Consider the following 13,866-nt stretch of genomic DNA (forward strand, 5'->3'; position numbering starts at 1 on the left):
ATGAAAAATCCATTTCCTGCTTGACTAATTTTTTTCTCTATATAGATTCAGAGAGATTTGTCCAAGTCTGTTGATATGAGAAACAGTGGGCAGGAACAGAAACATTTGTTGTGTTTCTGCTATGAGCGGAGCAGGGTTAGGTACTTTTCATATATAGTTTCATACCTTAATGATCATAGGTCAAGCTATTCAATATAATCCTAGCTTATTAATTAGAAAACTGAGGGTCAGAGTTTTAAAATAACTTGCCAAGAACAAATAGCTAGTAAGCAACTAAGCCAGGGTTTAAAAGCAGGACTGTGTGTTCCCTATTGTACACCACTGCTTTCAAATCTACAGATCAAATTCCAGATGACAGATCATGGGATACTAGCCTATGTAACCAGAAAGCCTCTCAGAAATATTATTAGAGTTTAAAGCTACTCAAAATCAAGATTTCTACAAAGGAGATAGATAGGGAAATTCTGCTTCTTGTCAAAACCCTATGAATGGGAATATAACACAGGCCTCGCATCCTACCTTGATAAATATTGTCCTGAAGTGAGATTTGCAGTTTCCACATCCATGCAGTTCATCGTGCTGGGAATAAGAGCAAGTTCTGGCTGGATCATGGTGGCTGTGGCTACAGCTCTTGCGACCAGCTCCATGGCATCTTGTACATAGTACTCAAAGATGGACTGTGTTGTTTTTCCATGAGCAATGAGCCCTAGGGGCAGACCTTCTGTCCTCAGTTCCTCGACGTTTTGAGAATCCCCTAGCACCCAACGAAGCTCAGGGGGAATTACTCCAAACTGGGTGGTAATTTCAAAAATCCGTCGGATACTTTCCATGTCACAGCCAAACATCACCATTGTGGGCGTGGTGTTCTTAATACTCTCAAGCTGGACCTGCAGGAAGCTCAAGAGGTCCTCGGTGGAGGAGAGGTTGGTGGTGATGTTGATGATAGACCCGAGGTGGAACTTGGAATTATTCTGGGTAAGGATGAGGAAGTCGGTGATGTTCCAGTCTTCCTGGCACAGCAACAAGCTAAAATTGTACCAGTTGTTCATGGTCAGGACTGAGACAGTGACATCAGCGTCAGAACTTAATGAATTTTCTAAACTCAGCTGTAGGTGAAGGGGATTCTGTATTTAAAGATATGAAAAAGAAGAATTAGAAAGCATTGGCCAAAGATGATAACACAGGGTACGTTTGCTTTCTTAAGAGGCTTAATCCTTTATTTTTCCCTGAGATATTCAAATGCGTCTGGGATAAAATTCCCATCATCTGGAAAATTATGTTTCCTATCTAATGGAATTATTGATTCCTGACAACTGATTTCCTTGCTAAGGGTACCAGAGGGTAAATGATTTCTGATGTAAATGTCAGGGCTGATGCAACCGGTCTTACATTTTTATCAGGCTTGCCTACCTCCTTATAGTTTGTCCCCTTCATGTACTCTATTTCTAACTATGGCTGTTATTAACTTATTGGTTAAATTCTCCTCTCAAGTGAAATTTAATTATTTTAAATAATAAGAAATAAGAAATTATGTTTGCTTTCCTTTAAAACGAATAGCAGGGAAATCTCAAAACAGTGCAGGCACTTGTATAAAGGTGGTGTGGAAAATGGATACATCCATTTCCTAAACTTTTAGCCTCTGAGGATGGCATTTTTCAATATATATGGTGTTATAGTCTGAATGTTTGTGATCCCCCCAAAGTCATGTTGAAATGCTAGTGCTCAATGTGATGGTATGAGGAGGTGAGAACATGGGGCCTATAGGAAGTGATGAAGTCATGAGGGCAGAATCATCATGAATGAGATTAATGCCCAAGATGCTTGAGAGAGCTCATTGGCCCCTTCTACGTGTGAGTACACAGTGAGAAGTTGGCAGGCTGTGACCTAGAAGAGGGCCCTTACTCGATCATACTCGCACCCTGATCTCAGACTTCCAATCTCTAGAACTGTGAGAAATCAATTTCTGTTGCTTACAAGCCACACACTCTGTGGTATTTTGTTACAGCAGCCCGGATGGATTAAGACATTTGGTATAATTAGCCATATATACATTGGATAGTTGTACTGAAGGTTTGATTACATTTGTGTCTACTGAGACTGTATTTTTGCTGTGAAATGTGAAATGTGTGCCATTTAAACACATTTATGCAACTTCCATCATGATTTCACTTACTTATGAAACTCACCAAATCAATGAAGGAAGAGTATCTTATTTGAAAAGTCACAAATTAATATTACAGGTGAAGTGGAAATAGTCCTCCACTGAATAAATTTAATTGTTCTTCCTGAGAGCAGACATTTGACTTACTTATCCTTCAACATTGGCATCCTGAGAATGTTTAGCACAATACCTTACACATATTAGGTACGCAATAAATATTGGCTGAATTGAACTCAACACGTTCCCACTGGAAACTATTAGACTACTGGACTATTTCTGAGAACTTGGCAAACATTCAGGCAAATAATATATGTAGAGAAATGAGGAGGGCTTTCTCAATAAAGCATCAAACGCTGAACAAAAGGGACGTATGGCCTCCCCTTACCCACCTAAAAAACGTGTCACGAGAAATAGGATTTGAGCTGAAGTTTTAATTCTATGAGGGACCGAAAGAATTTTGATATGAGTGGACTAAGGAGTGGACTATGGGAGGAATACTATGGCCAAAGGCTCTAAATGAGAACAATCATGCTGGTAGGTAGGATGAAATTTTAAAATTTAGTCTACGAATTTAACTTCTGTCCTTCAAATTAAGCTTTTAAGCAGGGTTTGTAATGATAAAAGCAGAACTCTTAGAGGATCATCTATGAGCAACACTCAACAGTGAGAGAGAAAACAAGCCCCTCAGGATCTTGGTTAGCTGCTAAGTGTTTAAACTGGAAGCCAGTGTTGGTAATGGTAAGAAGGGCATGAGAAAACGTGTTGCTTTTTTTTTTTTTTTAATTAAAATTTAGTGACAAAATCAGATGTGACAGGCAAAAAAGGGAGAGGTGTTAGAAACCGGGAGACAATATCCAGTAGGTAGCTCCAGGTTTCCAGGCTTGAGATGCCATACAAGATCTTGAGATGAGAACAATGGAAGATTCCTCACTCCTACTACTGATTAAAATAAGTTCCTCCAGAGAGTTTTTCTTGTCCTCTTCTGGTTTTCTTCCTTTCTATTTCCTCCTCCATTTTAACCCTCTTCCAGAAGCAAAGAGGAATGGAAGGCAAACTCTACGTTTAGCTGGCAGGAACAAATTCTTCCCAACTATCTTCTTGGCATTGGCTCCCTACTCTGTTGCCAGCTTTCTTTCTAAAACATAAATATGACCATATCATTCTTCTGCACCATAACCTCTGAGTCACCCAGAGAACAAATCTCAAAATCAGTAGTATGGCTTAGGAGCCCAATCCTAGTCTTTAACTTCACCTTCAACACTCCAAACATGCACACCAAGATGAGTCATAGTGGACAATTTATTTTTCTTATATCAGAGTAGGCATTTTCACACCTACACAAATTGGGTATGCTGATCTTTCAACATCTCCAGGATGTTTTCGTCTGTATTCATATTCATCCTTCAAAACTCAGCTCTTCCATGCAGATTTCCAGAAACTAGTTCATGTAGCATTTACTACTGTTTCTGCTGCTGCTAAACTTCAAATTTTTTTTGTATTTAAAAAAAATTAAAAATTGAAGTATAGTCGACAAAACTGCTGATCTTTTTTTTTTTTCCACAATATTTTGGCATGTTGATTTCCTGTAATGGTGAATTGAGATTTTGTTCATTTGATTGTTCCTCTAACTCCTGACCAAGCAGAAGTAATCATCTCATGTCTGTGTAATGGTCTAATTTTGGTCGTCCTTCTAATACAGAACTCTTCACACCATAACATAGTTATTTGATTAACTGTTTATCTCTCACACTAGACTGGAAGCTTCTTTAGGATAAGGAACAAATCGCAGCCATCTCTTATCACATGGCTCTTAGTTAATCAGAGACAGTATTTGTCAACCGTGGTTTTCTTTTGCTCACCTCAAGTCCTAGACTATGGTCATAATCTCTGCACTGAAAGACTAAGAAAAAGGCCATTTCTAGCAGAACTTCAAGAACTAATATTGCCCCTAGTTGGAACAAAGTCCCATCCATACACTTCCTCAGGAGGGATTCATTACATTGGTACGTTAAGGAGCAAGCTTTAATGGAGGCAGGGATGGAAGTGAAATTAACTAATCATATTGAGCATTTAGCACCAGACACAAACAAATGCACTTGGCATGAGAAGGACATGGTAATAAAATGAAGGACAACCTCCCCACCCCACCTTGGATAATTATTAATCCATATAATCACACTCATCTCTACAAACAATTCTATTAAGAAATTCCAGTTGTTGAAGTTAATCTTTTAACAGACTTGAGAAACACCATGCTTCAAACAAATACTTATGAAATAATAGTGTGGAAACATCTTGTGATATTATCTTTATCTAGCCACCTCAGATGCAGCATCTCCCAATTTCTCAACATATAATAATAAAAGCACAGGTGCATGCAAGTGTGCGCGTGCGCGCGCGCGCGCGCGCACACACACACACACACACACACACACACACAGATATGAAAACTTAGGACACTAAAATTCAAGCCTAATCGTAAAACTTCCATCAAAATCCTGGACAAAATATAAAAAAGACTCATCAAACCAAATTGAGAATCAAAGTCTATGTCTTACCTATAGTTTGCTGTTTGCAAAAGAGCAAACCCATGGCCTGAAAAAAGATACACTTTTTTAATGATTTTATTTATTTTTTTAATGTTTATTTATTATTGAGAGACAGAGAAACACAGAGCGTGAGCAGGGGAGGGGTAGAGAGAGGGGGAGACAGAATCTGAAGTAGGCTCCAGGCTCTGAGCTGTCAGCACAGAGCCCGACACGGGGCTTGAACTCACAAACCATGAGATCATGACCTGAGCTGAAGCTGGTCACCCAACCAACCGAGCCACCCAGGTGCCCCAAGAAGATGTACTTAAAGAAAAATAATTTGTGCATTGCTTACCTCCTAAATCAGAGATTCAATAACAAAACAGACTAAGAATTAGGAAGCATCTCTCAACCATGCAGACAGAGTGAAGCAGCCTCTTAAGTGCATTTAATTTATATAAATTTTTAAAATAAAGACTCAATAGGGGAAGGTAGGGAGAGAGAAAATATGTTAAATAGTACTGATAATTCTGACTCCCCTAAATGAGTGTACTCTTTATTATATATGACATTATAGATATCATTACACATTGTAATATATGTATATTATTGCCCATAGTTGTGTACACAAAACCCTATATGCCAAACTAAACAGATAATTTAAGGGGTTTTCAAATATAACTTTCCTACATGTTGAATTGAATCTTTATTTCTACCTACGATGACATGCCACTTCGCTCCATTGATTTTTAAAATTTTATTCCCATCATAATCTGTTTCTACATTACTTTGGAGGCTTAAATTCCCAAAAGTATAGGGCAAAAATGGTCATGTTGAAATGCACTCATGGAATGAAATCTCAACAAGTCAAGTGCAGAGCTGGAGGGAGAGAGGAGTTGCCAAGATGGCAATGCAGTTGCCTGTGTCAGAGGACTGCAAGAATGTCCAGGAATCATTCAATGGTGTAAGGAAAGATTGCTTCACTGGCTATGATCAGACTCGATTTAAATATTAAAGTCATTAAATAGTAAAATAAGTAAAATATTAAAATTCCACAGAAAGTAAAATCAGGCAAGAATGGTAAGAAAATTTGGAAACAGAAAAATGATAGAGCGGTCTTGCCTTAAAAGATAATTGAAATACACCAGAAAGTACAATTTTTATAAAACAATAATTAAAACAAGGAAGTACAAACAAAAGGATTAACAGGTAAATAAGTAGAACAGATGTGTTGATGTATGTAAAGAACTACATTAATTTAATAGACTGTATTAGTATATTATAGATTGCAAATCATAAAGGAATATGTAAGAAATATATACGAGATTAGGAGTTGAGAAAAAAGATCACTAATGGATATACTTTCATTTAAATTCCTAATTCCACCATATATTAAAAATCAACTCCAGACCATTTAAAAGTACAATGAGAAATCATTAAAAGATTGGTACATAGGTTTCAGAAATCATAATGATGAAAAAATACAGTAAACTGAACATTACAATATATCTTATTTCTAGCATTAAATACCTATCATAAACAAACAAAAAAACCCAAAGGGAACATAATAAATAAGAGAATATGTGCAACAAATCTGAATAGACAAAGAGTTAATGGTTACAAAATATGAAGAACATTTACTGATCCATCAGGAAATAGAATCCTCAACTGAGCACTCATTCAATCAAGGAAAACAATTTTAAGCTTCTACTGTGAGCCATGCCCCTGCAAGAAATTTCCCATTGCCTGCATAGGGGGTGAGGGATAGACTATACATAGGTATGTAGACAAATAAACACTAGTTATAAATGATCAAAATTACTGTAAATGAAAGTAGTAGGGAGTGGCAAGAGTGGGAAAGGGGGAAGAGGGTCCGAAGAAAAGTGTACTAATCATGATTCATAGGGTAGGTGGACGCAAGTATCCATACTATACAAGCACTCTGCAATTGGGAATTTAGCAAAAATAAGGAATGTATATAAAATGACTAATCACTATATATAGGTAAACATATATAATGATTTATAAAACCACAGACATTTAACTAAAATTGTGGCCTCATTTTGACCATCCGTTCTCCTTCGACTAGGTACTCTCTAGTCCCAGACAAATGGTTGGAGCCATCACAAGCTTCTGTGTTCCCTCTGATTCTTTACTCTCCTGTTTTGTAGTGTCTGCAATATTTTCCCTTAAGTCCTACATGATGAGGGAGCATGAAGCAGGCTGAGGGGCAAAAAAAGCACAAGCTAGCATCCCACCCCCACCCCAAGTGGGATCTATGTGTGTCCTTGGACACTCCCAGATACTCCAGAACAAGGAAAGGGGTTTAACAGTGCTTGCCATGGTAATGTGGGTAACTAAGGCAAATGAAAAATTAAATTCCCTTACTGCCTACAGCCCATTGACAAGTCCTTGAAACTGGCAGAGTGACCTCTCTCTAGGAGCTCAGCTGCCTAGATGATGACACTTCGCTAGGGGCAAAAGAGAACCTTAGCTTAACAGTATCCCAACCTCGAGAATCCTGTAAGTCTACTTCCTTTATCTCAACTGCCCCAAGACATATGCTGGCAATCATACTCCAAGTTTATAGCTCTCTGATATACATTTAAAGGGTCTCATGACTAAGGTTTTATTAAATGGTAATAAATGGCATTTCCCCTAGCAACAGCTAGCCCCTCAAGGTCCTGGAAACCTCGCTTCCAAAATTCCTTAGAGACTTACTCCATCCCTGACCCCCTCTCAACCTGAGGGCATATAATAAGTTACCCATTTGGACCCCAGTGCAGTTCCAACTGCCCATGCGTCCTATCCCCATGCTTTAATAAAATCACCTTTTTGCACCAAAGACGTCTTCAAGAATTCTTTCTTGGTAGTTGGCTCTGGACCACCCGACCATCACCCCAAAACTTTATCACTAAACACTCCTTGCTGGCTTGGCTACTGCCTTCTTCAGTCAACTGAGCTTTTCTCTCCTTTTCTGAGGCAATAAGTATAACAGTTAGGGTTTAGTAATCCTGGCAAACTACTTTTGGGCTGCCTGGCTGACTCAGTTGATAGAGCATGCACCTCTTGATCTCAGGGTTGTGAGTTCAAGCCCCATGCTGGGTATAGAGATTACGTAAGGAAATTTAAAAAAAAACAAAACAAAAGTACGGTTAAAAAAAAACCAAACTACTCTTAAATTCTGGCTCCATCATTTATGAGACGAGTGGCCTTCTGCAAGTCACTTAGTGTTTCTGAGTCATAAATTCCTCATCTCTAAAACGAAGATCATTTTACCTCTTCCCTTACAGATTCATTGGGAGAATTAAATGTGAGAAGGTGATAATGCATGCAAAGTGCCTGGCACAGAGCAAGGGCCTAGTAAGTGAGAGCTGTTAGAATTTGCTTAGAGTGAAGTCATTGTGATGGACGTGCTTTTTTTTAAAGTGACTGCAATGTAATTTTTGTCTTTGCTATTGTTCTTTTCCCTTTCATCTACTTACACACAACAGCCCCTGCAATAGGTATCTTTTGCAAACACCAATTACAGTAACTCGCTAGCGGGAAAACAGCAGCTCTGTCTCAGGCTGGAGGAGGCTATTTATTTGGGAGACATTATGTTCACAGCAGAGTACCGGCCTCCCCCCCTCCCCCAACGCTTCTTTCTTTGGTACTGGTTCTAGTGTCACTTCTACAGGTTAAGGAATTTTTTGGTACCAACTGCTGGAAATCCCCCATCAATCTTTGTTCTTCCCGAGAGCACAGATTCAGCTATTTTCTGGATCAGCAAAAGTTTCAAAAACAGCATTGGCTGCAGTAAAGAGCTTGCCAGCTGCTTTGAGACGTTCCCTGACAGAAGAAAAGAGGAAACGAAGCCAGGTTTGCTTTGAGAGTGAAGAAAAGGTGAAATTCTCTCAGCTCTTTCCTGGGCAAGCAAACCATTTAGTTTTGCCTTCTAGGCCAAAGCTCGGAAATCTCAAATGAGCATAATACTTCGACTACTTTTAACAGAGATGAAATTCCCTTCCTTTCGTAAGTCTGTTGATGACTGAAAGTGTTCAAGGGGCTCAGAACTGGCGTTCTCCCCTGCTCTCGTTTCTCTGCAGCCAAAGAGGCTGCTGGAGGTTTGTGGTTTCTCATTATCTCACACCTCATTTGGCCTATATTATACAGAAGGTTTTTTTTTTTTTTTCCCGAAAATTAAAGCTTATTCCTTTAGAAGCCTAGGCTTTTAAATAAATTAACTGTTTTTTTTTACTGTTGCATTAGGGATTCAGGCAAACAAAAGGCATAGTTCCTGCCCAGAAATTGTAATCTAATAATAATACAAATGAAGAGCTAATCTCTACCAATGGCCATAGTGCTGTATGCAGATTGTCTCATTTTATCCTCCAACGGCCTCACGAGGTGAATACAATGATTAGCCTTTTTAAATAAACTACAAAAATGAGGCTCAGAAAGAGTAATTTTTCCAAGGTTGCGCAGTTACTAAGAAATAGAAACCTGGATCCAAAACCCAACTTTGTAGGATGGGAAAGCCTGTGCTTTTGGCTTTTCTATACTGCTTCTTCCACTTGAGAAGAATATCATATGAAGAAGAGCACTGACATTTATGGATCTAATATTTATAGTTCTGTTTGTTTGCAAGTAATCCTAAAGGCTCAAGGAATCAAGTCACTTTTAAGATGTGTCATGGCATGGGTTAGAATGACGTGTCCTGTGTGGCAGGCACTTGGAGGCCAGTGGGGGTGCTGGCCTGCTGTCCCGGACACACATGGCTTCCTAGCAGTTTTCTTCATTCGTCCTTCCATTTGTAGCAACTCTTGTGAGATGACAACACTTGTATTTCTTCATTAACAGAAATTTAACAAGCTAGTTATATAATTAGTGACATCAGTTTTGTGTTTGGTAGAATAAGAAAAGTTTGGAAAGCCTAACAAATTTTTCATTTAGAGTCTACTGAATTTCAGGGTTGAAACTATAATCTATAATGGTGGTCAACTATCATGTATGGGGATGTCAGTAATGATCTTAGAACACCTCCCTCAGGATTTTTGAGTGATATATAAAACAATATATAACAAAGTAGTAAAATACAATGAATGCTTCAGAAAGCAGGATTTTGGATGTATGGTGCAGTTGGCATAATATTTATTGCCCATCAGGCTAGGTGCGGTCTATTTCACTGCAGCAGTATGGGGAAGACTAGAATTCACCTCCTGGAATAGAGATGACACTGGTAGGCTGACCTCGTCGTAGGAGTAAGTGTTGGTATGTGTAACATTGTCTTCAAAAACAACTGGCTGATTTATTCATCCAACAATACACATTGAAAGCCTATCATATGCCAGGCCACTGACAGAGTGATACATGTCTTCAAGCAGAAGAAACACTGGAAGTATGCATGTTATACCCTTTGAACCAATTCAATCCTTCTTCATCCCACACCGTTTTCCAAAAACGGAAGTCAGGGGCATAGCAGGTTGGTTTGTGGTGGCCACTCAAATTTCCTACACTGAGCTTTTGATCACACATGTTTTTCTCATTCTAGTTCCATTTAATTATTGATACCCAATTTGTTGATCCAGGTTCCACCCCATTTATGCCTTTTGTCCTAGATGATTATAATTTGTTTCTCTCACCTGACCCTCTGTAATCTTGAAAGCCTTTGGCTCCCACTCACTCTCTGAGCCCTGCTCTCCTAGACTGCTCACGTAAGTTTACCCTCCCCAGGTGCAACCTCTGGTGCTTAAAACTGTCATTTGGTATACTTGGGGAAGGGAGGGCTTCAATCAAAAGGATGTGGCTATGGAAGATACAGTCATATAGTGCTCAGGAATGTCCCAACACAGGAAAGGGTGAACCAAGGACAGGTAGACATTGGAAATGTGGGCATCTGACATCAGGAAAGACTATCAGCAAGCAACAAGGTCCAAAGCCTTGGTCTGGGGTTCAGAAGGTCACTGCAATTCCCAGGAGAGTCCAGAGGAGAACATGGTGGCTCTATTTGGCGTAACTCAGATCTTTGAACTGTGGTTCACTTACCATTTGTGTGTGACGGACTTTGTGAAAATCATTTAGCCTCATGGAGCTTCATTTTCCTTTCTGTGTCATTAAAATGATAATACCTACCTTGCAAAGTTTGTGAGGATTAAATAACATAATATATATAAAGCATCAGCACACAGTAAATAATAAGTGATAGTTTATAATAATGCTGCTGCTGCAGCATTAGGAACATTACACTAAGAGAATCTAAGTATAAGGGCCAGCTAGACTGGTGGTAAATTTGGTTTATTTAACAAACAATTGAATACCTATTTCATGCCAGTAATTGGGTGCTGACTATTGAGACTACAGTACTGAATAAGACCAATATTGTCTTTTCTTTCATGAACTTTAAAGTCTACCAGGTACTATCATCACCACCAGGACACAAACTGATAGTTTGAAACAAAGCAGGAGATGAGATGAGAAATAGGTCCCAAAGTTTAAGCCAGACTAAGAAGAATGGTGACTTGGTTTTTGAGTTTTAAATTGTGAGGCAAATATCATCACGGCTTTCTTGCCTGCATTTTGGACAAGACCTGGACACTGGGGAAAGACCAAGTCTACAGATGGAGTCAAGGGACCATGGGTGAATGGGAAGAGAAGAGGAGGGAGGCTAGAATGACACAGAACATGATGATTAGGGAGGCTTTACCACAAGCCTCATGTGTAGGAAATATCTGGTAAATATCAGCCTTATTATTATTAATTATTATTATTATTAGCATTGTGAATAAAATTAGCACACTTCCTTGAGCTGGCGTAGTTAATCCTTCCTTGATGACTCACACATTCTGATGTCAGCACTAGTCATTGTACCAGGCTACAGGACCATGATGTGTTTGGGGGCTATGGCATCAGTGGGTGTCCATGTTGACTGAACCACAGGAGCTGAGCTTACGGCAATGCAGGAACTCTTGAGTCTTTTCAGAAAGTGTATTTTCTCTCTTTCCTGCCACAGTGTAAGGCTATCTATTATCCCTTTTCACTGTGTCGGTGTGCCCATCTTCATCAACTTCTTGCAGCCCCCTTTCAGATACTTTGACAGAGAAAAAGAGGATAACTCTCATGTCACAATTTTATCTAAAATAAGAATATAAAATATATCAATACCATCCTATAAGCAAAATGGATCAGCTTTAGCAGTATTGAAGAGGCTGTGGACTGTTTTGAGATCAAGACTGTGCTGGGGATTGTGGTTTCCATTTCTTCAAGTGTAACAAGAGACTAACAGTCAACCAACTACTTCAGGGCAGCGGGGGCCTCATGATGTTATGTATGTGAAGGTGCTTTTATGGAGCACTATGAAAATACAAGACACAATGTGTTCGCATATCTGTTTCCTGGACAGTAGGAGGTCGTAGGATCTTATAACCTAGAGAGAGGTAAAGGAAGCATTTCTGGAGTAGGATATTTTTTGTTGGTTTGTTTTCATGTCTTCGACTATACAGACATTAATATAACATATTTACCATAACAGGAAGTGGGAAGCCTTCCAGAGACTGAGCTTTGAGTAATTCTGTGTGATCTCTGGAATAGGATATTAAAGCTAGATTTAATTGTCATATTCTATGCCAACTTTTTAAAGTTCATATTATAAAACGACAAGATTATTTGTTATACTTTAAGAACTTATGGAATAAAGATGTTAATTTAAGACTAATTTTAGTTACTGTTTCACCACCCAGTTTTGGTCAAATTAAGTAATATTTGAATGAATGTACACATTTATATGTATCAGCAGGCAGATGATTTATAAGATAATTAAAATTTATTGAAGTGTTCAAACTATTGTTATAGACACTCTCAGTGACAAACTCTGGCATATTTTCTTATAATGGGAACTATTGAAATGTGCACCAGATAATTAAACTGTCTAGCATGCAAGTTAAATTTCCTATGGAAATTTGATTACTTTATGTCAATGCAGCTTGAAACTATTATTAAGAGATGGCTTATGTCACATGCTAATTTGCTTCATTACAGTAAGAATGAAAACTCAGCTAAATGTTGATTATTTCTATTTTTAAATACCCTCCAGGACTGACACCACAGTTGGCATAAGCTTTTTTTCTCAGTTCCTTCAGCCAGTCTTTTTTTTTTTTTTTTTTAACTGATACAAGTATATGTTTTACACATTTAAACTATGGTTCAGCTAATTGTGATGTAATATGGCTTTTATATGTACTGGGTTTAGCATCCTGGATTAATTTCATAATTATAAAATCAGTTTACTTGCACACAACAGCTTCTCATTTCATATGGAAATTTAAAAAATTTGTATAGCCTCACATTCATTGCTGCTACCAGACTCTGATCGGTTTAACACTATAAAGAGTATTAGCAGGCCATGAAGCAATATCTCAGTGTTCCCATTTTAGTACCTTATTTCAAAACCTGTGATCCACTAATTATGATTAAGCTTTGCTGCAATGACATTTTATTTCACTTGCATTGCTAGGCACACATTAGCATAATTAATTCTTCATACCTTTCAAATCCTGTTTCAAAGTAAGAAGGCATTGGGAATATTGATTTTAGTTCATAAAGTCCCTAGTCACAGAGGCAGTACCTTCTTATGAATTAGTGATCAAATTCAGGGGCTCTTTAAGCAGTTCTGGTGACCTCAGGTCCAGGTCAATGAATCCTGAATGAATGGGTCTATGTTCTTTCAGGATGGTCCATGTGAGCATAGTCGATGATTACGAAATGAAAAAAGACCTAGTTGGTTAGTTATCAAATTTAAGATTTGGATTGCCTCTGTCCCTGTTGTGAACTCACTTGTCAAATTATTGTCAGTATTCATTCAAGCCCATTAATAATCAGATAGGACAGGACTATTAAGTTTGAATGAACTACCAAAAGCCAATTAGTGTACTTATGATTTTATCATCTTGTTTAGAAAGGACCTAAAGTTTACCTGACCCAAACTCCTGTACAGTTTAAAGAATGCCATGAATTAAGAGGTAAGAATGAGTTAAAGGCATTTCTCAAATTAGGAATGTTACTAGTTTGTTTAATTGAGGTGGTCTGTCTTGTGATCTTAAATGAATATGACTACATTTTAATATTTATGAATACCTGCTTGTGTTTAATTTTATTCTTGAATTTTAAAGGAAACATTTAGGCTCAGTCCAAACTTCCACA

The 13,866-nt window shown here is 38.2% G+C and overlaps 1 protein-coding gene across 1 annotated transcript in view; it reads right to left on the bottom strand.

Annotated features, from left to right (window-relative positions):
- The window catches only part of GRIN3A (glutamate ionotropic receptor NMDA type subunit 3A), a 169,094-nt gene that overhangs the window by 114,445 nt on the left and 40,783 nt on the right, over positions 1-13,866 (bottom strand). The window contains exon 2 of the mRNA XM_049635284.1: positions 520-1,124. Coding sequence (XP_049491241.1) covers positions 520-1,124 — 605 coding nt within the window. The remainder of the gene's footprint in view (positions 1-519; positions 1,125-13,866) is intronic.

Source organism: Panthera uncia, chromosome D4, assembly GCF_023721935.1.
Source record: "Panthera uncia isolate 11264 chromosome D4, Puncia_PCG_1.0, whole genome shotgun sequence".
In the NCBI taxonomy this organism is placed as follows: domain Eukaryota; kingdom Metazoa; phylum Chordata; class Mammalia; order Carnivora; family Felidae; genus Panthera; species Panthera uncia.